Genomic DNA, 23,315 nt, shown 5'->3' with positions numbered 1-23,315 from the left:
AGAGTGTTGGGTGATATATTCATTAAATAATTCAATCCAATCTGTTTATAAACTAGGTTGGACACTGACTCTTACAATAGATTTAGAGACCCAACTGCCATTTTAGGTGCCTTAAGCACATCATTTAGCTCCTCAGAGACTTTGCTCAGCTTCTGCAGAACCTCAGAGCTACCCAAGTGCCTTACAGGCATGCAAACCACGACTAACAGGCAAGGTTAATGATCTGACTGTCATTAAGAAGGGAAGAAAAGAAGAAACGAAGGAAGCTTAGATTCCATAGGAGACAGGTAAAAGAAACTTATACATAGGTATTTACGAGTTGCTGAGGAAGGGTGGAAAAAAGTGAGCTACGGGTGTTTTTTGCAAAGGCCATATTTTGGTTCTTCTGCAAGCAAGCAAACATATGAATTTGGCCCCAGGGTTGTTTAATCAATGTTTGGATATCAACATTATGTTTCTGATGCCATCTATTTAGCATTAGGGTACGATTAAGAAGAACTGTCTTAGTTAACTGAAGATGTAGCAATGACAAGCGGGATTTCATCCTGCACTAAACAAAGGTTTTGTATTCAACAAAAAACTAGTTAAGCATCAAAGAGCCATTATCACTGTAATGTTTTACATTCTCTTTGAAACTAACAGAAAAGGGTAATTCCTCTCTCTCTGAGGATACATTGCATACAGATTTTGTCTGAATACTTGAAACCTTCCTGATTTCCAAATTCTCAGACCTACTCTGAGAAAATGGCAAGCATATGCTCATATTAATTTCAAAGTACTTCCTGGTTTTGAATTGCTCTGTTTTTTGCTTTCTAAGTTGATCTCTTAATAGACAATTTTAAAAAAAAAGAAATAAGTGGAAATTTTTGAAAATTTAGATGCAGGATACTTTCCTGGATACTTTTTCTGGTCTTTCTACCTCTTTTACAACTGCCAGAGAGAACCTACTACTGAAGAAAAGCTGAATTTTTGTTCTTTTTGAGCTAATGAGGCGTAAACTGAAGAAACATGACAGGAATGTTCACAGACCTGGCAAGCTGTGGTTCAATTCACCTTTCTGGGTATACCATTTTGCTAACAGCAAGGAGAAGTAGCTTTGATGGAACAAAATGTTATACTTACAAAAGGCATTCAATAATTGGTGTCAGGAGTAGCAGTTTTGAGAATGGTGGGGAGAGGTAGGCTCTAGCTAGGCAGTAGAGGCTGAAGAGAAGAGTCTCCACTGGAAAGAGATAGGCCAGACAGCAGTACCTCAACCCTGTCAATGCAAACTAGACATTCTAAGGAAAACAAATGTTGTGGCATATCAGGCTCTTTTATTGCTCATTTAGTTCACCTGAGCTTGTGGTTTTCATTCTTTTAATCTCCAATACGTTTAGCAAATGGACAAAACCAGAAATAGATAACAGAAAATATAAAGGTGTTTCTTTTGAACAAATATTACAAAAGATGCATTTTTGATTACACGTTGCTGGTAGCTATCATTATGCTATTTATTAAATCATGACTGACAAAACATTTTCCTTGTTATTTCCTTGATTATTGTTGTTCTTCTGTTGGGTTATGATTTGTATCAAATGGTATGTATTCGTTTTCAGCTCTTGGGGAGTTATGATGTTGTTCTGTCTAATGTCTGAACAAATAAACTGGCCTTTGTTCTGCTATCTTGTGAGAATAAAGACTACCTTAGAACATGTTCATACATGTTGAGGAAATAAATTAATACAAACAGGCAAGCCAGGCAGAGAAAGAATTCTCTTCCAAGCTGTACTCTCTTGTCTAGTAGCTATTTAAACTTGCCTTTTGGAAATAAACGGTTTCTTTAGTTGAAAACAATTATATGACCATTTTGAATTACAACAATTTCACATTTTTTATGTGCCAAAAGGATTTATTAAAAAAAGAAAGGCCATAGAAAGATGGTGGGAATTAAATACTGTATTTGCATATTGCTAGCAGTATGCTAGATGCTTTTCAAACAGCTAGGATATCAAAGTCCTTGTTCTGAAGAGCATTCAGTCCAAATAAACATATAAATGCATTGTAAGATGTACAAAGAAAGATTTGATCCTCCATTTTTTCCAATAGAGAAAGGGAATCAAATTTTACATCAGAATATGACAAAAGCACCCCAACTCAGCTGAAAGATTTAATTCGCATTCTCATAAGTAAAGAGGATGGATTTATGCTGCAGCAAGCAAAAAAATTACTGCAGACTTTATGAGCACAATCGGTACATGTTAAGAGTCTTTTTTGTGTGCTAGAGATCCAACTTTGCTGTACTGAAATCTTCCATGTCTTTTATTTAAATTATGTGGAATATGATCTGTCTTGATACTCTCCAAATACATGAGCTAATCTTTCCATTTTCCTGTGAAAAACTAAGGGTATTTTTACAATTTCTACGTAACGTCATCAATGTTTTTGCAAAAATTAAATCCTTTTCCTCTTAGAGTAGCAAAAGAATTTAAAAATCATGATGGGAAATACTGCACTTACAACATCTTTTTAAACTACTCCAAAACTTGTATTGTGTTATCAATGACCCATACCTACAGATCTGATCATAGAGTTACACAGGAACCCATTTTAAATTCTGTAATAAAACTGGATAAAAATACATAGCAGATGTTCTGTTTTAATGTTGAAAGCTAAATCTCTCTCTCTCTCTCTCTCTCTGTATGTAAGTATACACATACATACATACCCACACATACATAGGCTGATATGCCTTCCTGTTAGATACAGAATTTAATTTGGTTTAACTGATTAAACAACGTTCCAGATAAGCAGCTGTAGAGCCATCCATTGGTCCTCTCATGCAGGGTTACAGGGATGTGCTAAAGGCTAGAAATCTCTAGCACAGTATCTATTGATACATCAAGAAAAAGACTGGATTATCTAGAATACCTGCTATTACCACAAAAAGCACAGACCTCAAAATCCCTATACTGCAGATTTTTATCAGCACCATTTTTACATGATAATGTTCTTTTTAGTTGCCTGAACCCCTTTTTTTTTCTCTACTTAATTCCCCTTTTTTGTTTAGGTGTAGTCTGATATACCTTATTGAGTGAGATTGTTTCATATGAACCTCTTTTCCCTCCCCGCCTAGTTGTTCTACACATCCTCTCTCCCTTATTCCATGCAATTCTTCCAAGGATTCTTGCAAACTTCTGGTTTTGAAGGATGAAAATGGAAGGAAAAATGGCCATGCAGGGAGTTATCATTCAGCTGATGTGTATTCATATCAATGTAGTTATAAACTGACTGATAGATTGCCAAAAGTTAGTTTCAATTATGTTAAGCTTGATTGAAACTGGCTGCCACGTTCAAAAACTGTATTTGGACAGAGGGAGAGAGACTGACAGTCCAACCACAAAAGCAAAATTATTTTAGGAAAGCAGGGAAATAAAAGTGCCCAAGTTTGGCTCAGATCCATGTGTTTTTTAAAATCTTCATTTGCATGTTCAAAAAACGTGTGGATGTGGCACTTCAAGACATGGTTTAGGGGACATGGTGGCACTGGATTAATGGTTGGACTTGATGATCTTGAAGGTCCTTTTCCAACCTAGTGATTCTGTGATCTGCTCAGCAGAAACGAATTGCATTTCATCAGATGGCTTTCTACTGAGTGTTCCTATCCTCCCCATGGCGGCAAGCACTAAGCAATTCTTGTAATTACTGTCTGTTAGAGGCTATTGTAGTGCTAGGCACAATAGCCAGGGGTAGGCAGAGTCTCTCTTACGATTTTTCTTGTACAAGAAAAACATGGATCTGCAGCTTGAGAAGGGGAAAAGCCCAGGGAGCCAAGACAAGCACATAGGAAAAGGAGAAGATAAAAAGCTTAGAAGCAGAACCACTTTGAAGTGACTGAAGAGGACATTCGAATTTGGAGAGTTGTGGAGTCAAACAGATACATAAAGAAAGTAAAGATTTATAGAGTCAAGCACTAAGAACCTCTAAAATGCCAGATTTTAGTTGCACATGAAATACACTTTCCTCTACACAGGCATTATGTTCAAACTGCAGTTCACATTAAAATTAGTTGCAGCTTTTGTTATTTAGCCTTTTGGTAAACTCCAAATGTCAATACATTAAAGTCCAGGTTTTGTTACCAAATGTTACCAAAAAAAAGGAAGGTGTAATGGTTACCAAGAAGAAGGAGGGCATAATACCGACCATCTAAAAATGTTAGATTGAAATGATGTGACCAGCCCTCAAAATGCTTCAGCAACAACAGACAATCCACTTCCGTATGCTGAATTCAATTGATTCTAGCCTAGTAGCATTCCTTCTCTTCCTTCAGTTCCCTGCCTCATTCTTTATACTTTTTATGTATGCTATGTACACAACACATGCAACAAATAAATTGAAGGAATTTACAGGCAACTCACTTCTAAAGCCTTGAACCATTCCAAAGAAACTATGTTCCATCCACTGATTAAACCAGCCTTATGCTTGTATTTAAATAGTTTTTTGGTTGTAATAAGTACAATTCATTTTCATTTTTGAGACAACACAGTGACAATACTGTTTTTTTAAAAGGGGAAAGGATTTGTAGTTACTGCAGAAGCCAAAAATTCTCCATGTTGATAAAAACGTCCTCATTCCTAGGTGAACACCTCCCTTTTTACAAAAAATCCCATACACATACTAGCGCTAGTATTTGTATCTACAGACTATAGGCCAGATTGTCTTCTCATTTACATTTCATAAAACTACTGATTGCAGAGGAATTATTCCAGATTTATATATGTATTTAAGAAGAGCAAAAATCTGCCCATCTGTTTTAAATTCAGATTGATTTGCTAAAAGATTAACTCGATAAATCGTCTTAATAAAATACTTAAACAATATTAGGTTCAAAGGCTGCTGGTCTGACCTTCATGACAACAGATTTCAGGGAATACCACCACCCATGCCAAGTGTACCAAACAATCCCGTTGTCTGTCTTTGCAGTATAGGGGCCTTTGTAGTACAAACCGTTCAAGTTGGCAGAGTGACACCTGGTGGAAAAGTAAAGGAAAACAGAAATAAGGCTACTTGTGGAAAAGTCGCAAGCATTTCTAGTTTCTCTGTGAGTGAAAAGTTTCACCATGTTGATAACAGCCCAGTTTGACAGCTGCAAAAATTTGCATTTGTGGACTTAAGTGCGCCGAAACAATAACAGTTTAATTAGGGGACAACTGCAAGTGCTCTTAGCTTCTTTGAAACCAAAGTTCTTTTTTGTTCTTTCTACACATTTTCTGACATTACTAGCTCTCAGCATGCCTGCTTATCTGTTTCAGTGGAGAATTACTCCAGAGTTGTTCAGGTCATGTGTGACAGCAAGGCATACAACAAGCAAAACTCTGGGAAAGAAATACCGCTCTGCTTTTTATTGTTCCAGAGTAACCCCTATTAAGTTTTGCAGTTACCCCACGTAGTGTTTTGTATGACAAAACCTGAATACCACCATCAGTTTGCCTATTCAGCTGTGGAGTTCTATTTACAAGTAGATGAAATCTGACAGCTAATTAAACATATATGTACCAATTCACTGGATCGTTGGAGCTGGCATTTTATTTGACTAGATTAAGTACTTTTTTTGGTGGTGTTCTTTAACACACTGAAGCAGAAATGCTGCTGCAGTTTATTAAATACAGTGGTCAAAACAAGCAAACACCCCCTGCCCCCAGCAAAACCCAAAAGGCTTTAATAGGTACCAGCACAACCTCGATACTCATTTGGTTTCTAACAAGACAGACATTTAGATCCTTATGTGACCATATGGAGAGCAAAACGGTTGTTTCTCTTGCAGCACATTGTAATTCATCAGCTCGGTTTATCTGCCAATTCAGTATTCTGTTATAAGTGCTTGCTAATATCTAGCTGTTGAGCACCACGATGGATTTCAAAAACAGACTTCAGAAAATATGCAAACAGACAACAGTCCAAACGAACCTTATGGATATTATTACTGGCAAATCTTAGTCTCTTCAGCTTTGCTTACACTTCATTAACAACAGTTTTTGAGAACTGAAATAAAAACTGTGATAAAAGCGTCACAGGAGATTTCTCATATATATGCTTATTTATTGCTTAAAATTTTTAAGCTCAATTTTGGTGATGTGTTGGTTGAAAGCTTATAAACTGCAGATACCAAAAGTGATTTTGAGAACGACAAACTTGTATCAGAGCTGACATATCTTTCTAGCCACACAAATTCTGTGTTGAGCAGGCACCATCTACTTTGAGTCAAAACATTTCATTAGAAGAATCATAATTGCTAAAAAGTATCTAGATCAACTGAACCCCTTCTTTACTTCCTTTGATGGAAGCAGGCAAAACACAATTTTGTCAACAGCAACATGAGCCAGTGACAACTCTTAATTAGTGCTGGGAGGCACTAATAGCAAAAATATATACAGTATTCTGTAACCGACTGGATTCTGTCTGAAGTAACCAGACATACTAAAGAAACAACTGGTATGTGATCATTGATATGATATTCTGAAGCAACATTCATTATTCAAGTCAATAAACACCTTAAAGTTAGCCTATGTTCCTTCCTTTCTGTTAGGCTATTTTTTAAAGTAAAAAACGGCACTGCAATAGTTTCAGAAGTACAGTCAACTCTCAATTATCCGTAGATATTTTATCTGAAGTATATACTAACTGTACAACAGATGCAGAGAGATGCAGCTGGTTCCCTGAAGAACTGTTTGAATTCTGCCTGGACATACTGACTCCATTACAGCCAGGATGTAGCCATGCTGTCTGCAGGATGACTGGTGAGGCAGGAAGCCCAAGTTAGTGAGATACATGGCCCCAACTTGATGCCTGGCAGATCTACTGTGATCATCCCTGCGTGGTGTAACTAAAACAGGGAGTACTGGGGAGAGAATGAGCTCATGTCCAACTAGACTTGTTAGCTCTTCTTTTACAGTTATGAACCTATTGACCTTTGCAACACCCTGGATGCAGGAGAGCTTATGACCTGGGTGTAGTACCAGCGTGAACCCAGCTCTGTGGATTTGCATCCAAGCTGAAAATCCCTTCTACAGCTTTGCTCACAAAAGAAGGCAGAGAGGCCATTTTTCTGCAGAAGTCCAGGATAACAAGTGCTGAGCTGGAGCAAGACCAGTGGCTCTAAACTAGATCTGAGGTACTTCCATGTGGCCTCACTTGTGTCACATCCCTTGGTATTCATATTATCTGGGCGTTTCTGTATTTCATTAGTCCAGACAGCATAGAGCTGGCTATAAAAAATTCCTTCATAGCTGGGAGTTCAACCATAGCTGGGAGCAAACCAGCCAAGAGCACTAATTCCTTCTATGTTTGCTAATCTGTGCATGATAAATAAGTGTTCTGAGTGCTTTCATTTCTCTGCCAGTACTGTTCTTTCAGGCAGCATTTAAGGATACTGACATTTTCTAGTATTTTTCAGTATTCAGTTTTATGTTAAGCTTAACACTAAAAAGTCAGTAGCAAGGCAGTGGGAATAACACTATTAGTAACTCGTTTTCATTATCCAGATAGACTGTCACTTTAAGAGCATGAGCTACACAGCCATACTAGGAACTAGTCTGGTAGGAGTCAGCTATCTTTTGTAGCTACGTAGCACCAACAACAAGATATTAATAACTGTCAAGTTCTTACTTGACATACAGTTTTTTGACCAAAAAAAAAAAGTTTTTAAAAGACAAAAAATGTATGCAGTTGATGAAAAATAGTGATTCACTCTTAATGAACTCCATGACATGGTATCAGAGTTTCATGCTACTTGAGGACTAGATATTCCTCTAAATCCACAAAAGTTCTGATTTCAGCAGAAAAGGATCTCCGGCACAGTTGCCTTTCCCTTTTATATCTTAGCTTTTGTGAGAACTGCAAAAAACCTTTGTCTACATGTGATTTTTTCCATGTCTCAAACATTCTGCTGACCCCCTATCCATGCAAATATATTAAAATGTATTAAAATAAGTGATTAATTGTGAAACACTGAGTTAGTAGCTACATCATATCAGCTAAGGTGGCCACAGACTACTTAGGGAAACAGAATTTGGAAAACAAGGAGTTAAAAGACAGAAACAAAGGATGACACAACAGAGAGAAACAATGGAGTTGATCTAGCCTGGCAGCTCTTGCCAAGTGAACTGAGATCACAGTGAGAGAGTAGGATGCTTTCCCGAGTTGTATTTTAAACCTCTTTATTACACAGCTAGATTGCATAGTTTCTCTTCATGGCTATATTTATCTAATTAATTGAGGGAAAGAACATAGCTGCCTATAGAGATAGTGCTAAGGCTACCAGTTTTATCCTTTCTTTTTGAATTGGTGTTTTTGTATGTAAGCAGGATTTTACAATTCTTTTACTGAACCCTATTTTAAAAAGTCTTCCCCTCGGTCCAGCCATGTTTGCTGACAGGAGCTGAGTGGATGCATTCGCATCTCAGTATACAAGGAATAAGAAGAGTGAGAAGCTGTGAACTGAGGTGGAAAAAATGAGGCTTAATAACCTGGCACTAGCTTAACTTGTCAGATATTCTGCAGTACTGCCACATCTGGTCTAGTGCGATGCAGGAGAAATGCAAGAATGAAGTACAACAGGGATACATCTGCAAACTCTGCATGACCTACTTGTGTAAGAACTGGTTACCTTAAAGGGGCAGAAATATCTTCTCCTTACTGTCTGATAACAAGGATGACCAAACCCTGTGGCAAATACCATTATCACAGAGCAGCTTGATCTGTGCAGTAGGTGCTGTCCCTTCTAAGGTAAGTCTTAGTCTTACTAGCACTGAGATCTCTGGTAGGTGTCAAGGGCAGGTTGCAAATATAATAATGCCAATCCTATCTTCTACCATATGTTATTATTGTATGAACACATATGAAGCAGAATAGTTGACAATACTGATATAAAATCAAAATACCTATTAAACCACCAGCCAGCCTTTTCCTCTTCAGCACAGTTCCCTTCATAGTTGTCATTGTCCCTGTCTCTAGTACTGAATTTCATTCCTTGATGATCAGCCCACCATTTTACTTCAGGATGAAATCCACCAGTAAGGGAATCACCAGCTGTACCAGAGTATTCACCACAACTCATCTCATAAGAATGCTAATGAAAAATGTGAAGAAAGGAAATAAAAAAGAAAAAAATTTCCAATATGTCTTTAACCTTTAGCATGTCAGAGAGTGAAACCAAAAAGAGCAAACTAAACTGTTCCATTTACTACTATTTTTATGCTCAGAAATATCATGCCACTTAAACATTGTGTACTAGATAATGAAAGGGTGTAAAGATGCTTACCAGGTGTAAAATTTGTCAATAACCTTATGTACAAATGATATAATAAAAACAATATTAGAGTTAGTTTGCAGTACATATTAACAAATCAGAAAAACATGTACTGTTAATGTTGGTAATTCCAACAAAAATAGAAAAACTGCTTTTATCCATTGCTGCTAAACCAAATGATTCGTACACCTTACAGACAGTGTGACATTGATATATCAATGTAAACCACTATTATTATATATTTGAAAATTCCAAGCATTTGTAAGAAAGAAAATATTATAATAAGGTTCTACATAAACCTTTATAAAAACCTGTATGTTTATTGCCTGTCCACAGAATCCACATTTTCATTAAAACCTCTAGTCATTATTTAATATTTTATTACCTCTTCATCTGCAACACTGAATCTTGCATATTGTGCAAAACGCCGTTCTCCTTCAAAATCAGTTAGATCAATTCTTAAAGTATAGTTCCCTTAAGAAATAACACCACAAATTATTTTGGTTAAACTAGCCTATCTCAATACTTTTCAGAACAGAGTATTATAGTAGAAGATTAAAATACTAACTATGTTTTTATCATGAACCTCATCTCTAAGATCACAGCATATTTTATGTATTTTTATCTTATTTCTTTACCCATATTAAAGCATATCTTGCTATTTTTTATCTTTATTCACCTGATTCAGCTTAAAAACATTTTAGAATTATTCCAATACAGATTTTCAAGTGTAGACAAAAAAAAAAAAAAATTTTAAAAAAAGGTCTTATGGGCTTTATGTTTTAGTAAGGTATTTGAGGTGGTAATGAAAGGATAGTGAGAATCACTCAATAAGCATACACCTAAGAAAATTAGATTTTTATACTCTGAAGATAGAAGAGTTAATCTAGGACCACATCTTGGTGGCACTGATTTCCAGCTAATTAGCTGGCTAAGTCAATGGGTAAGTTTTGTATAAGCAGCATTCTACAGCAAAGCAGAAGTTATCTTAGATTGAGTGACTATTAGAAAGATGGAAATAGCTTTCTAAGTCTAGCCTAATCAACAGGACAGGCCTACATTTACTTTCATGTAATAGCCCATGCAGCCATGTAAAACCCTGATTAAATGAATTGGTATAGCATAGTATCTGACTCTGGACTGTTAGTGATGCTGGCTGTGAAATGGGCAGACACAATTCTTTTAAGGTATACTCCTGTCTACTGTTCCCTGTTTTGCAGGGGCTCCCTGCATGCCATTGGCCCAATGGCACTTTTGAACCTTTTGTTAGAAAACATATATTCAACTGTGTTTTGTTCTGAAACTTGGAGAAGTCCATGCAGACTAACAACAGAACTCAGGATTTATGCTAACAAAAAGGGTAACAAAAAATGGCCTGGAAAGAGCAAAGAAACAGAAACAATAGAAAACTATCATTACAATACAAATCTTACCTTGATTAGTCAAATAATGAAGATTTTTATTTCCAAGCCAATATTCACCATTTGTCAAAACGAAATTTCCAAAGCCTTCTTCATAGTCAGTCCAGACTCTGAAAAGAGTACAAATTATTAATTTATCAAAAAATCAAGTTTGCTTGGATGTTTATTTTATCATACAATCATAGATCACAGAATAATTCAAAATGGAAAGAACCTCAGGAGGTAATCTAGTCCAATGTCCTGCTCAAGGCAGTCAGCCACGAGATCAGAGGAGGTTGCTCAGGGCTTGTCCAGTTGGATCTTGAAAAACTCCAAGGATGGTGACTGCACATCCTGTTTGGGCAACCTGATGACTATTCTCACAGTGAAAAGGTTTTTCCTTATATCCAGTCTGAACCTCTCTTGTTTCAACTTACGTACTTTGTCTCTCATACTCCCACCAGACAACACTGTGAAGAGCCTGTTTACTCAGTGAGGTCTCAAACTGCTCTGTTTTCCTCTGACCTCCTTGTAGGCACAGGCAGGCTACTATTAGGCTCTGCTGAAGCCATCTCTTCTCTGAGCTGAACAAGCCTTAGCCCGTCCTCATAGGGCAAGTGCTCCAGCCCTTGATTGTCTTTGTAGTCCTCTGCTGAGCTCTTTGTAAGTTCACAGAATCACAGAATCATTAGGGTTGGAAAAGACCTTTCAGATCATCAAGTCCAACCATCAATCCAACACCACCATGCCCACTAAACCATGTCCTGACATGCCACATTCACATGTTTTTTGAACACTTCCAGTGATGGTGACTCCACCACACCCCTGGGCATCCTGTTCCAATGCTTGACTACTCTCTCCGTAAAGAAATTTTTCCTAGTATCTAGTCTAAACCTCCCATGGTGCAACTTGAGGCCATTTCCTCTCATCCTATCGATAGTTACTTGGGAGAAGAGACCAATGCCCTCCTCACCACAACCCCCTTTCAGGTAGTTTTAGAGAGCGATGAGGTCTCCCCTCAGCCTCCTCTTCTCCAGCCTGAACAACCGCAGTTCCCTCAGTCGCTCCTCATAACACTTGTGCTCCAGACCCCTCACCAGCTTCACTGCCCTTCTTTGGACACACTCCAGCACCTCAATGTCCTTCTTGTAGTGAGGTGCCCAAAACCGAACACAGTATTCGAGGTGCGGCCTCACCAGTGCCTAGTACAGGGGCCCAATCACTTCCCCATTCATTATATATCAGAACATTAATAAACAAATACTTTAGACTTTATTATCTTATTTACATTGTTGATCTTCACAGAATTCTTTCTATTTCTCACATGTGAAAGGCTGAATCCCATACTACACTGGTCACTGAATCCCAGTCCAAAGAGTAGTCCTAAGAGGTACATTCAAAGTGGTTTAAGATTAACAGATTTTAAGACCAGAAGAAGACACATTAGCTCAGTCCAATCTCTGGTATAGCACAATTTACCCAAAGTTGAAAAATTTTTCCTGGCTAAATGCAGGGGATCTAAGTGAATGTGCAGGTATATCACAAGCACTGTTTCTTTACTTTGTATGGTTTGATTAAGCTGTGAAACTTCTGCAGCTGGATATATAATTTTGTAAACTGAGGTAGTAGCTAGCCATTTCCAGCTTTGACTTATTAACTGATTCTAACAGATTTTCAACTCATACTGGTGCATAGTTTCAAGAATTAATGTATACACTGAAAGCATTGAATCTTTTCCCTGTCTACAGTGGCTTTGAAACACTTTATCAGTAGTTTTGGTTTCATGACGTGTTCTAATGGCAACAAAAATATGATCTACTTCCTTGGTGAGAAGAAACCATACTTCAATCAATGGATGAAAGTATTAGGCTGTGGACTGGCAGTCATAAGAGAAAGCAGCCTCTGTGAATTAAGTAGCTGGTTGTCTCCAGCAAGGGAGAAGAACAGGTGGTGTGTGGTGGTTAACAACTGTAAAATGCCACAGGTTGTTTCTGTAAGTTTTCTTGGCTGGACTGCAGTTTTTCATCCTCTCTGGGGGTCACTTCTTTATTTCATAAGGGTATTGTAAAGTTAGTTACAGAAATTATAAACACAGGTAAGACATAAAACCACAGAAGGATGCAGATATGTGGAAAGCAAATTGGGCAAAGCAGATGTTCTAAAAACCTTCTTGTTGCTTCTAATATCTGTAAATATTTGTGGTTTTTTATATTCAAGTCTCACAGCACAAAAAAATTTCACTTCTGGATGTTTCCCAAAAAATGCTTGAGTCTTGGCAAAGGTGAGGAGGTTAGGTGTCCACAAATCAAGCTCTCACCCGTCTTATCTTTCCTGGAGGCATTTTACCATAAGCTACAAATTGCAAATTACAAAAAGTGGGTTTCTCTCATACTTGTTTGCTGATGGTATTTTGGTTCAAGCAGATTGCTTACTTTTGCTTTTACTTTTTTAGATTTTTACTATTTGCAAAAGACAAGGTAGTCCTTTACTTGTCATTAAGAGTTCTTGCTCCAACAATTGTTAATGCATTTGACATTGAAGTGTCCTTATGTAAAATGCACAAGATGTCAGAGAAAGACTAGAAGAGATGTCTCCCAGAGAAGACAGCCAGAGCCAGAAGTGGTATCTCATCTGGAGGCTGTCCCACAGAGTAACCATTCCTCCCTTTTATGGGGATAACAACTTATTCATATAATTCTAAAATTAAGATTTAACTTAGATCCATCTGGTTTAATGTTTCTCCACTTTGGTTCCAACTTTAATGACTAAGTCTAGTACCTACCTATCAAAATTCTGGCTGCCATCAGAACGTCTCTGAAAAACAGTCCAACCACCCCCTTCAGACATGTCACAGAAGGCAAGGAATTCAGTAGGACTCTGGATAGGTTTCATCTTATAAAATCCACTTTGTTTATGGCCATCGTTGTAGATGTCTGCACAATCTGTTCACAAAACATTCATTGGACACAGTTTTTTTAGTCCTATACTTACTGGCAAAATCAGAAATCAAGGCAATAACAGAAATCAAGTCATGTCATGAGAGAGTCACATATGAACCAGGCTAATACAAAGGAAAAACATCTGCAAACACATTTCTATGACTTTCGGGCATTTTCTTCTATTTGTGTTGCTTTAAAACTTTATTGAGCTGTAATTATTTTGACATTTCTTTAAAAGAATCTTTTTTCCACCATAAATGGCACATGGAGGACATGGAGATGATTCAAGACTGCCAGCTTCACCAAGGGCAAGTCCTGCCTGACCAACATAGTGGCCTTCTAGGACAGAGTCACCACATCAGTGAACAAGGGAAGAGCTACTGATGTCGTCTATCTGGACTTCTGTAAGGCCTTTGACTCAGTCCCCCCAACATCCTTCCCTCTAAATTGGAGAGAGATGTATTTGATGTTCAGGCCCTGAGCAACCTGGTCTAGTTGAAGATGTCCCTGCTCATTGCAAGGGGGGTTGGACTAGATGATCTTAAAAGGTCTCTTCAACCCAAAGATTCTATGATTGTGGACTGTTGGATGGATGAGGAATTGGTTGGATGGTTGCATCCAGAGGGTAGTGGTCAACAGCTCGATGTCCAGATGGGGATCAGTGACGAGTAGTGTCCCTCAGGGGTCCATATGGGGACCAGTACTCTTTAATATCTTCATCAGTGACATAGACAGTGGAATTGAGTGCACCCTCAGCAAGTTTGCCGATAACAAGCTGAGTGATGCGGCTGACACACCTGAGGGATGGGATGCCATCCAGAGGGACCTGGACAAGCTCAAGGAATGGGCCCATGTGAACCTAATGAGGTTCAACAAGGCCAAGTGCAGGGTCCTGCACCTGGGTCGAGGCAACCCTTGGTATCCATACAGGCTGGGGGATGAAGGGATTGAGAGCAGCCCTGCTGAGAAGGACTTGGGGGTACTGGTGGATGAAAAGCTGGACATGAGCCGGCAACGTGCACTCATAGCCCAGAAGGCAAACAACACCCTGGGCTGCATCAAAAGAAGCGTGGCCAGCAGGTCAAGGGAGGTGATTCTGCCCCTCTACTCTGCTCTGGTGAGGCCCCACCTAGAGTCCTATGTCAGCTCTGGAGCCCTTAGCACAGGAAAGACATGGACCTGTGGGAGCGGGTCAAGAGGAGGGCCACAAAAATGATCAGAGGGATGGTGCACCTCTCCTATGAAGAAAGGCTGAGACAGTTGGGGTTTTTCATCCTGGAGAAGAGAAGGCTCTGGGGAGACCTTATTGCAGCCTTCCAGTACTTCAAGGAGGCTTATAAGAAAGATGGGGACAGACATTTTAGCAGGGCCTGTAGCAATAGGACAAGGGGTAATGATTTTAAACTAAAAGAGGGTACATTTAGACTAGATCTATGGAAGAAATTTTTCCCAGTTAGGGTGCTGAAACACTGGCAGAGGTTGCCCAGAGAGGTGGTAAATGCCCCATCCCTGGAAACATTCCAGGTCAGGTTGGATGGGGCTCTGAGCAACCTGATCTAGTTGAAGATGTCCCTGCTCATTGAAGGGGGTTGGACTAGATGACCTTAAAAGGTCCCTTCCAACCCAAAGATTCTATGATTCTACAAAATATTATCATTTTTGTTTTCATTTGCCTACCAAAATAATTTCTCTGGTTTAAGTGGTGTCACTTTTAATTTACAATGGTATCATCCACATTAGAATCCTGTTACAATCATATAATTTCTCTACATATAAAACACGCGGTAACCTTTAAAAACAAACATGTACTTCTATGTCCAGAAAGTCCACAGGAGAACTGCCAAAAACAAGAGTATGGAATTATGAGTGTTAAAAAAGGGAAACAAATGCTGGACCTGATACTCTTGTCCCTTCTACCAAACAGATCCAAAACTATATAGAAGACAACCTCCAAAAAGCGCAGTGTATGTGTAAAATGATACCACTTCAGCTTGATACCATTTACAGTCTGGTCTGCATTGGTGTTACGCAGCATTTACAGCAATGACAAAATTCAGAGCTCATGAAAATATAACAGCAATGTAACTGTATAATCTTATCAATTCTTCCTCCAGGAGTTAAGAAATTAGAGGAGTTCTTTGTTTATATGTAATCTACCATGAAGCAGTCATACAGGAAAGATGTATAATTTTCAGCATTTCTGTTTTTCCTGGCAAAGGTAGGGCTGATTAACTGTAAAATTTTTCCTGAAAGATTTATGAACATGTTGGCTGAACTTCCAGACCAGCTTGGAACTTTCTGAACTATTATATTTCTTCTCAGTGAAAGTGTCAGTGAAGATTACACATCAAAAATAAACAGTTTACACTGAAAACAAATAGCTATGCCAGGATTTGCATAAATTCTAATAGAAAACATGATTTAAATAACAGCTAAATTGTCTTTCTAGAGAATGTTTGATTGGCTTATAGAAAATAGCTTTTTTTGTCCATTATTTTCTTAGTATGTTAGCAAAACACTTCAGCATATTTTAATTTTTAGCAGATGTATATAGTGTGGAATTTCTCCCTCACTATCTAACTGTAAATTATCCTGCTCTGTTGATGTTAAAATGCTAGAGGAGTTTGAATGAAATAATGCAGTATCAACAGAGAAACACATTTTCCAAGCTACAGGGAAAGTGAAAAAATAATGGAAAAAAACCTCATCAGAAACCAGAACAACTTAGTTCTGTTATTTAGAATCACGTTTTAAGAAAATAAACTAGGCATATGCTAAGAAAGGACAAATACTTTTCAGCTAAATGTGGTTTTAATAATCTTTTTTCCAGTTACTAATGAGTCAGCCACAATAATAAAAAAAGTATTCCAGGATGCTGACTACATAAATACAGCTAAAATATTAAGTCAGACTTACAATTGCTTTTAATTTCATTTTAACAGTGCTTTATTGTATTTGATGCTTTGTTATATGTTGTCATTTCTTCCAGCAGCATAAACACTACAAACGTATTCAAACCTATTAAAAATTATAGAAGTTTAGACTCTCTAGCACTGGACAACTAGAAACGAACACCATCCAAGAATCAAACCCCCAAGTTGTATTTTCAATCCAATTATTGGTTTGGATAGTGTTTTATTATTTTAAGAGTTTGGGCCTCACTCCAACTACTACAGGCTGACACACTTAGTCTTCCTCCACTGCAGAGGGACCAGATCATCACCAGTATTTTAGAAGCTGCAATGTCCTAAGCTGAACCTCACTCATTCAAAATGGTGCAACATACAGAATAATATTAAAGTGAAACGCAGATATCAGTATGCCAGGCTTATGTGTGTAAATATGGATGTCTCAGGGACTTTACAGATTGGAACAGAGTCAGTGTGTGCTTGAAACCCATGTGACCCTGTGAGTGTGTGAATGTGAACTGATCCTTTTTGAGGTTAGTCAAAGACAGTGTTTAGAAATCTGTAACTGTTTAGTAATATTTTGTAAATGTCTATTATTGGCTTTTATCTGCTGTATTGCTGATATTTATTCTGAATTTATTGTTCACTGATTGTTTTTTAATTATGTGCTATTAGTAAATCAATAAACCGCTGCAATCCTGATTTGATTCATACCATGTGAGATTAACAATTTTTCCCTACAGCACCAGGCCTAGGTAAAAGGTGAACATTCAGTTTTAAACAAACAATTTTCTATGAGCTTTTAAAACAATAAGTCAATGGGCCCCTTTGTGCTAAGGCTTCTGGGTATCATTACAATGAATGGTAATGAAGAGAATAGCTTCATTTCTAACCTGAATACTGTCTTTTTCCTCCCAAGTCAATGACACTGTTTTCATCTCCTCTGTCACTGTACTGAATCTCTTTCTTCTCTAAAAGTTGTGTAATTTTTAACTGCTGCTGTTTCACACGATGTTCCAGAAGCCTCACCTGGCCCTGAAGTTGTATCTGCTCTTGAAAACAGTTCTGTAGATCCTAGAGAGAAAAATACATATTATTGTAAAATCAACATTTTTTGGTCACATTTAACTTGGGACATAAAACACCAAGAAAACAAACCATAAATAAACTGAATAAAACATTTTGGTCACAATTTCTTACAGTCACTATGGTGTCTTCCACCTCAGTTGCCACCTCTATTTAAAATTATTTCATATATTACAGTGTCCAAACATATCCCTGCTTCGCAAAAAGACCTTCTCTTTAGTGGCTATAACCACCAGCTCTCACTGCAAACATGCAGAAGGGACTTTAGGGAAAAACACTACAGTATAGGCCCTATCAGAAAGATTACCTATTCTCTATCACCTGCCCTGTACAGAGCTTTACTATCCAGTGAGGCCTGCTACTAACATTATGAAGGTTCTAAAATTCCAGAGTTTTAAAGAAATATAATCCACACTAACATGTTTTCAACTTCATTGTGCATGTTTCAAATGCTTTGATATTACACAGTTGTTATGATAAGCATCCCAACATTGCCAACATAAATACTGTAAAGTTTCAAGCTAATTTTTGGCATGCTAAAATAAATAGTCCCTAGGAAGCTACAAATATGCATGAAAAATAAAAGTTAAAAACTTAAAAGTCAATATTGTGCTGTGACTTGTACACAAATTTTGCCATATGCAGAGTGGGTGAGAAATGTGGCGATTCTGATATGGCAATACCTAGCACTCATTTCACTCTGGTGCAAATACTGATACGTGACAAGGGAGCTGGAATAACTGTTCCAAATTCTGACATGCTGAATGTACACATAGCAATAAATAATTGTTTTTAGATTAATGGCTATGGCAAAATAGCCAAAGTGAACAGAACCCAGTCCAGGGAGCTTAAATTGAAACAGCCTGTACAGTTTCAAATAGATATTAAACAAATTTGATTTCAGCATGAGGAAAAAAGCTTTTGGGGTTTTAGGATACATTTTACAAATGTGATATGAGGTTTTGCATCTGCAGTTTTCTATGAGCAAACAGAGTTTAGTAGCTATGGTGCTTGCACAAGAGCACAACTAGCATTGTGAAAGCAAAATCGGAGGGCAACCTTTTGGAAATCTGATATGCAAGATCAAATATGCAGTAGTCCTAAATTGGTGCAACCTTATTCATAGGGCAACATTATTTGCATGTTCTAAGCGTGTAGATCTGTAACATTTGCCATCCATATGGAAGAGCTGATATCTTAGAACATTGCCCTATCACACTGAACTATAGAGAGATCTGAAGTAGCATACTGATGTGCACCTCCAGTGGCATCTGCATACTTTCATTTGTATCAGGCCCAGGCTTCACGTCTTTTCCAAGAACACTCCCACCAAAACATTTCTTGTCACTTTCTTTCTGCAGTGTATTTTTTTTTCTTCTAGCTGAAAAGCTGATACCATTCTGTAAGTTTCTATGCAGCACAAACACGGTTCTGGTTAGACTGACATCCTTGCAGTACCATTCACCACAGTTCCAAGAATAGACTTTATGAATAATATTAACAGTATTAATTAGAATCTGCATTTTATGACTCTCCTACATGCAGATTTTTTTCATAATTCATTTGTGGTACTAGTTAAAAAGCAGAGGAAATTCTGCCACTGTCAAGGAACATCCATATAAACTGTGTCGTGACCATGACCTGTTATTTCTGATAGAACTAGGTGTTGCAGATGTCCATGCCCCTTTGCTTTTGCACTAGAGAGGATGCAATTTACTTTCAACAAATAGACAAATGAACTAGAGACATTCCAAGAGAGTATTTGAAGATAAAGGAATCTATGTCCTTGAGTTCAGTAAGATGGTTCCTAGCCATCATGTTCCATTTGCCTGAAGTATTTAGTCACCCTGAAAAGTCTGATGATCAGGCATGCTGATTTTGCAGAACATTCCTGAATATAGGCCTCTGCTCTAAGTATTTCTGAAGTGTATCCGATGCTTGCTTTAATCCATACTTAACTGCAATCTAATATACATGGTGGAATAAAAGAATGGGGAATACACATGTGGCAGGACTAGGCAATTTGTCAGTGACCTGTCTGAGAGGAGAAGGTTCAACTGCCTCTCTGGGTTTGGGCTGCCCATGTCAGGCTGCTTTGACAGGAAGTGTGTCTGCAGGCACTAACTGTCTGCTTGCTACTAGGTCCTGACATGAAGATGCTTGATCACAAGGAGGAGCTGTAAAATGAGAGGCATGTTTACCAAACACTAACATTTTTAGAAGAATAAACAAAGCAGCCAATGACCTAATATCCCTAGAGTCCCATCCTATTTAAGAATACTCCCTTGAAAATCTTTTCCAGTTGTTGATACCTATACGAGATCCATAGCATACCCTCCTTTTCTTCCAGCAGGAAACAAGAGAAGAAAATACTTAAAATACACACACATACAGAGACAAACTTGCTACAGGGGCATAGAGGGATGTTATTTGACCATAAGCACTGGTTAATGTGTGACATGCTGCATGTTACAAGGAAAGCATGCACTATTATGCAGTCTTTCCAAGGTGATTGTCTCAACTTATACCTGCAGCTTCATATAAACCTTTCACAAAAGCTGAGTTAAATTGGGAAATTCGCAAGAGGCTTCCTTGAAAGGTCTCTGCAAATTCTTAGGCTCGTCCCAAGTGCATACAGAAAATTATGGAGAACTGGAGAGCTACATAGGTGAGTTGATAAATAGTTCCTGGCTTACCCTGATGAGCTAATGCTAACTATAGAAGTAAAGGTGTCAAAAAACCATCTTAACAGTCAGACCAAATATTAATCCAAATCATATTATGTTAAGAGTGATAAAGGAGCCACTATGCCACACTTAACCAGTTTTCCTGCAGTCTTTGTTTATTGAGAAGGTTAGCCTGGACCAGTCTTAACTCAGTACTTGCAACCTTGGAGAACATGGTAAAATACAATAGGAAAGGCCTGGGTGATCCTGGAAAGGGTGGCCCCTATCTGCCAGGCCCTTGCAATTTCATAGGCAAGACTTCAGGTGGGTAGTCTCTTCAACACACAGCAAGGTCTGATCCATGAAGAGCTACTTTCAGTTCTGGACAGAGTAGGAGTCTGCACATAAATGTGCAGCTACAGGCAGCTAGGTGTGTTTCTTGCAGGTGTAGTGAAAATGCATCTCTCATTTCACCTAGTTGTACTGCTAAAAGGCATTCTCCTACTGTGATTAAATTACATAGTAAAAGTACAAAACTTCTCAAAAAATATTATCGTAACTTACAAAAACTTGGTATCTAAATTCAGTATGACAATACTTCATACACCATCATATACGTGGTCCTTTCCTTTGAAGCAAATTAAACACAAGTCTGCAACAGGCTATGTCTCTAAATATTATTCTTAACTTTGCATTTTAAATTTATATTATCTTTTTGTTTACTGAAAATTGTGAATTAATTAATGAAAATGAAAAACTAACACTGAGCTGATTCTCATCTGCTTTACAGACAATACACTCACTACAGGGTGAACAGTAATATATCTACATTACACATAGCAATCTCCTGATGAAAAGGATTTATGCTCACAATGCTGGTAAATAGTAGGCAACAATCAAGAAATCACCAGCCATACTGAATAACTACACCATAAGAAACTAAGCAGAATTGGAGTTCTGAAAGCAACATACATATGAAAAGTACTGGTATCTGATACTTTGCTTTCTCTCCTTGACTCCAGCCTCCTCACTGATGTCTCGTTCTGTCAACTTCAGACAAATCCCATTACACTTTGCTGCTACACAGCAAAACCACAATTCTCATATTTGGAATTCCACACCTGTTTTTCCCATGGTACAATCACAAGTGGATCAATGTGGCTTTTGAATCTACAGGTTACCAGACTGTTCTTTTAATGTACTACTACACTCTTTCACAGGATAACTTCTAAAATCATTGGAGTTAAACCAGTGCACAGCTAGAGTAATATAGAAGCAACATGTAACCTAGAGTTATAAGTCAGCAGCTACAACGTATTCCAATTCTTTTTGTTAAATATGGACCAAAGTCAAACTATTACAATGCTTAAGTACTCAAAAAATGTGAATTTGATTGTGCCTGTCTCCAGCGAACAGTAGCGCCCACTGACTGAAACGAGAATGAACATAACGTACTGTTTCAGTGAAGCAACTCTTTGTACTACGCATTGAGAAGCAATTATCTAACAACTGCTGACAGCTCTGCTCTTGGACATGCGGTCCCATATTTAACCAGCTGCTTCAATTAATGTGCATTCAGAATCTTAATTTCATTATTGTGTGAATTATTTAGCAGCTAGTGACCTTCCATTAAAATTGATACTATAAATTAGACTCAGAATACTTTAGGAAAACTATAAAAATAAAAAAAATTACTTGAGGTGTTATTTCCTTTATTTTTAGAATTTAAATTAGCTCCAAAAAATCTCTATTGACATTTGTGTTTTAATGAGATTAAAATGTGAAAACTTAGAGATAAATTTCAGAATGCTCCCAGTTTTTAGGTACAGGATCAGCTGAAGTCCATAATATTCCAGATGAAAAATCAAAAGAAAGAAAATGTGCTTCATTGTAATGCCTTTTTCTCAGTAGGCTTCTATAAAAATTAGTAATATTTTTCTCCACAGAGCAGAAGTGATTAGAGAGGCAGGTGCTTCCTATTCTGCCCCTATAAGGCTACTATCTGAGCAAAGGGCTTCCATAAGATAACGTAAGCCACAAACAATGATGCTCACCTAGTTGTAAATTCAGCAACCACTTCCACCTAGGCAAGTAGGAATCAATAATTCAATCTCCCAGGTCCCTGCTAGTTAGGACCTGAACATCAAACTAGGAAGGACAGCCAAGTCAGGCAGTACAGGACTGGTGAGGTTAGAAGTATTTTAAGCAGTGGAGTAAGTGTGGTTGGTGTAGGGTTTTTGTTGGAGAGGTAGAATATATAGCAGAAGGTTTTGCGAGCTACAAGTGAAGGAGCTTTGATCATTCTTGCTGAGTGTGAATTATAACAAAGTAACATGGGAACAAGCATAAATATGAAGCTGTGGACCTTATTTGAGAACAAGTTGTATGGCAAGTGGACAAGGTAGAAAAGCATAGAAACAGTCTTCATCCTGAGTGTCAATGACGAGAAATACTACTGCTGCAGCCAGCGCTTTAGGAGTTCCTGGGTTTTGCCTTTCTGTAAGTATGCTGCTCAAAACTAAAGGTGTTATTCTGAGTTAGCATTACCCCAGAATGGTAGTATAACTGTCTTATATGCCTTCTGTACAATGTCCCTGCTAATGCATCATATGATACCTTTTTTAGCAAAGGTATTCTATTGCCTTCTATTTCATGTTGTATCCAATAACAAACTGACTGGATTACTTTATTCAGTGCTGTTGCCCAGACATTTATCTTCCATTGTATATTTATGCACTTGTTTCCTTCCTTTCTCCGTATTGGAAACTTGTCTCCATTGAATACCATTCGAGGTTACTTCCCCAGTCTTTCAGTTTTGTTCTGAATTCTAATCTTTTCCACCAAAGGTTCTGCCATCCTGTGTAGTTGAGATACATTGTAAACACTATGGAGGACAAAGTATGAAATATTTAGAAGAAACTCTATAGGCAAATTTAATTACTAGAACTTACAGAGCTGCCAATGGCATCCATCAAGCTAGCAGCAAGGACAAAATCAATCATTATCAAGATCTTCATTCTTTGGGAGCT

The 23,315-nt window shown here is 37.8% G+C and overlaps 1 protein-coding gene across 1 annotated transcript; it reads right to left on the bottom strand.

Annotated features, from left to right (window-relative positions):
• Window positions 1-4,849: 4,849 nt before the first annotated feature.
• FGL1 (fibrinogen like 1) lies at window positions 4,850-23,303 on the bottom strand (the record flags this gene model as incomplete). Its single annotated transcript, XM_081999126.1, has 7 exons — window positions 4,850-5,009; window positions 8,919-9,106; window positions 9,672-9,760; window positions 10,720-10,817; window positions 13,469-13,628; window positions 17,428-17,608; window positions 23,238-23,303. 7 exons carry the CDS (start codon window positions 23,301-23,303, stop codon window positions 4,850-4,852), a joined length of 942 nt encoding a protein of 313 aa, XP_081855252.1.
• Between the last annotated feature and the right edge of the window lie 12 nt (window positions 23,304-23,315).

The sequence above is a fragment of the Phaethon aethereus genome (genome assembly GCF_964289735.1).
Source record: "Phaethon aethereus genome assembly, chromosome: 4".
Taxonomy (NCBI): Eukaryota; Metazoa; Chordata; class Aves; order Phaethontiformes; family Phaethontidae; genus Phaethon; species Phaethon aethereus.
Note: the sequence above shows the minus strand (reverse complement) of the source record. Positions and strands in the feature narration are given on the sequence as shown.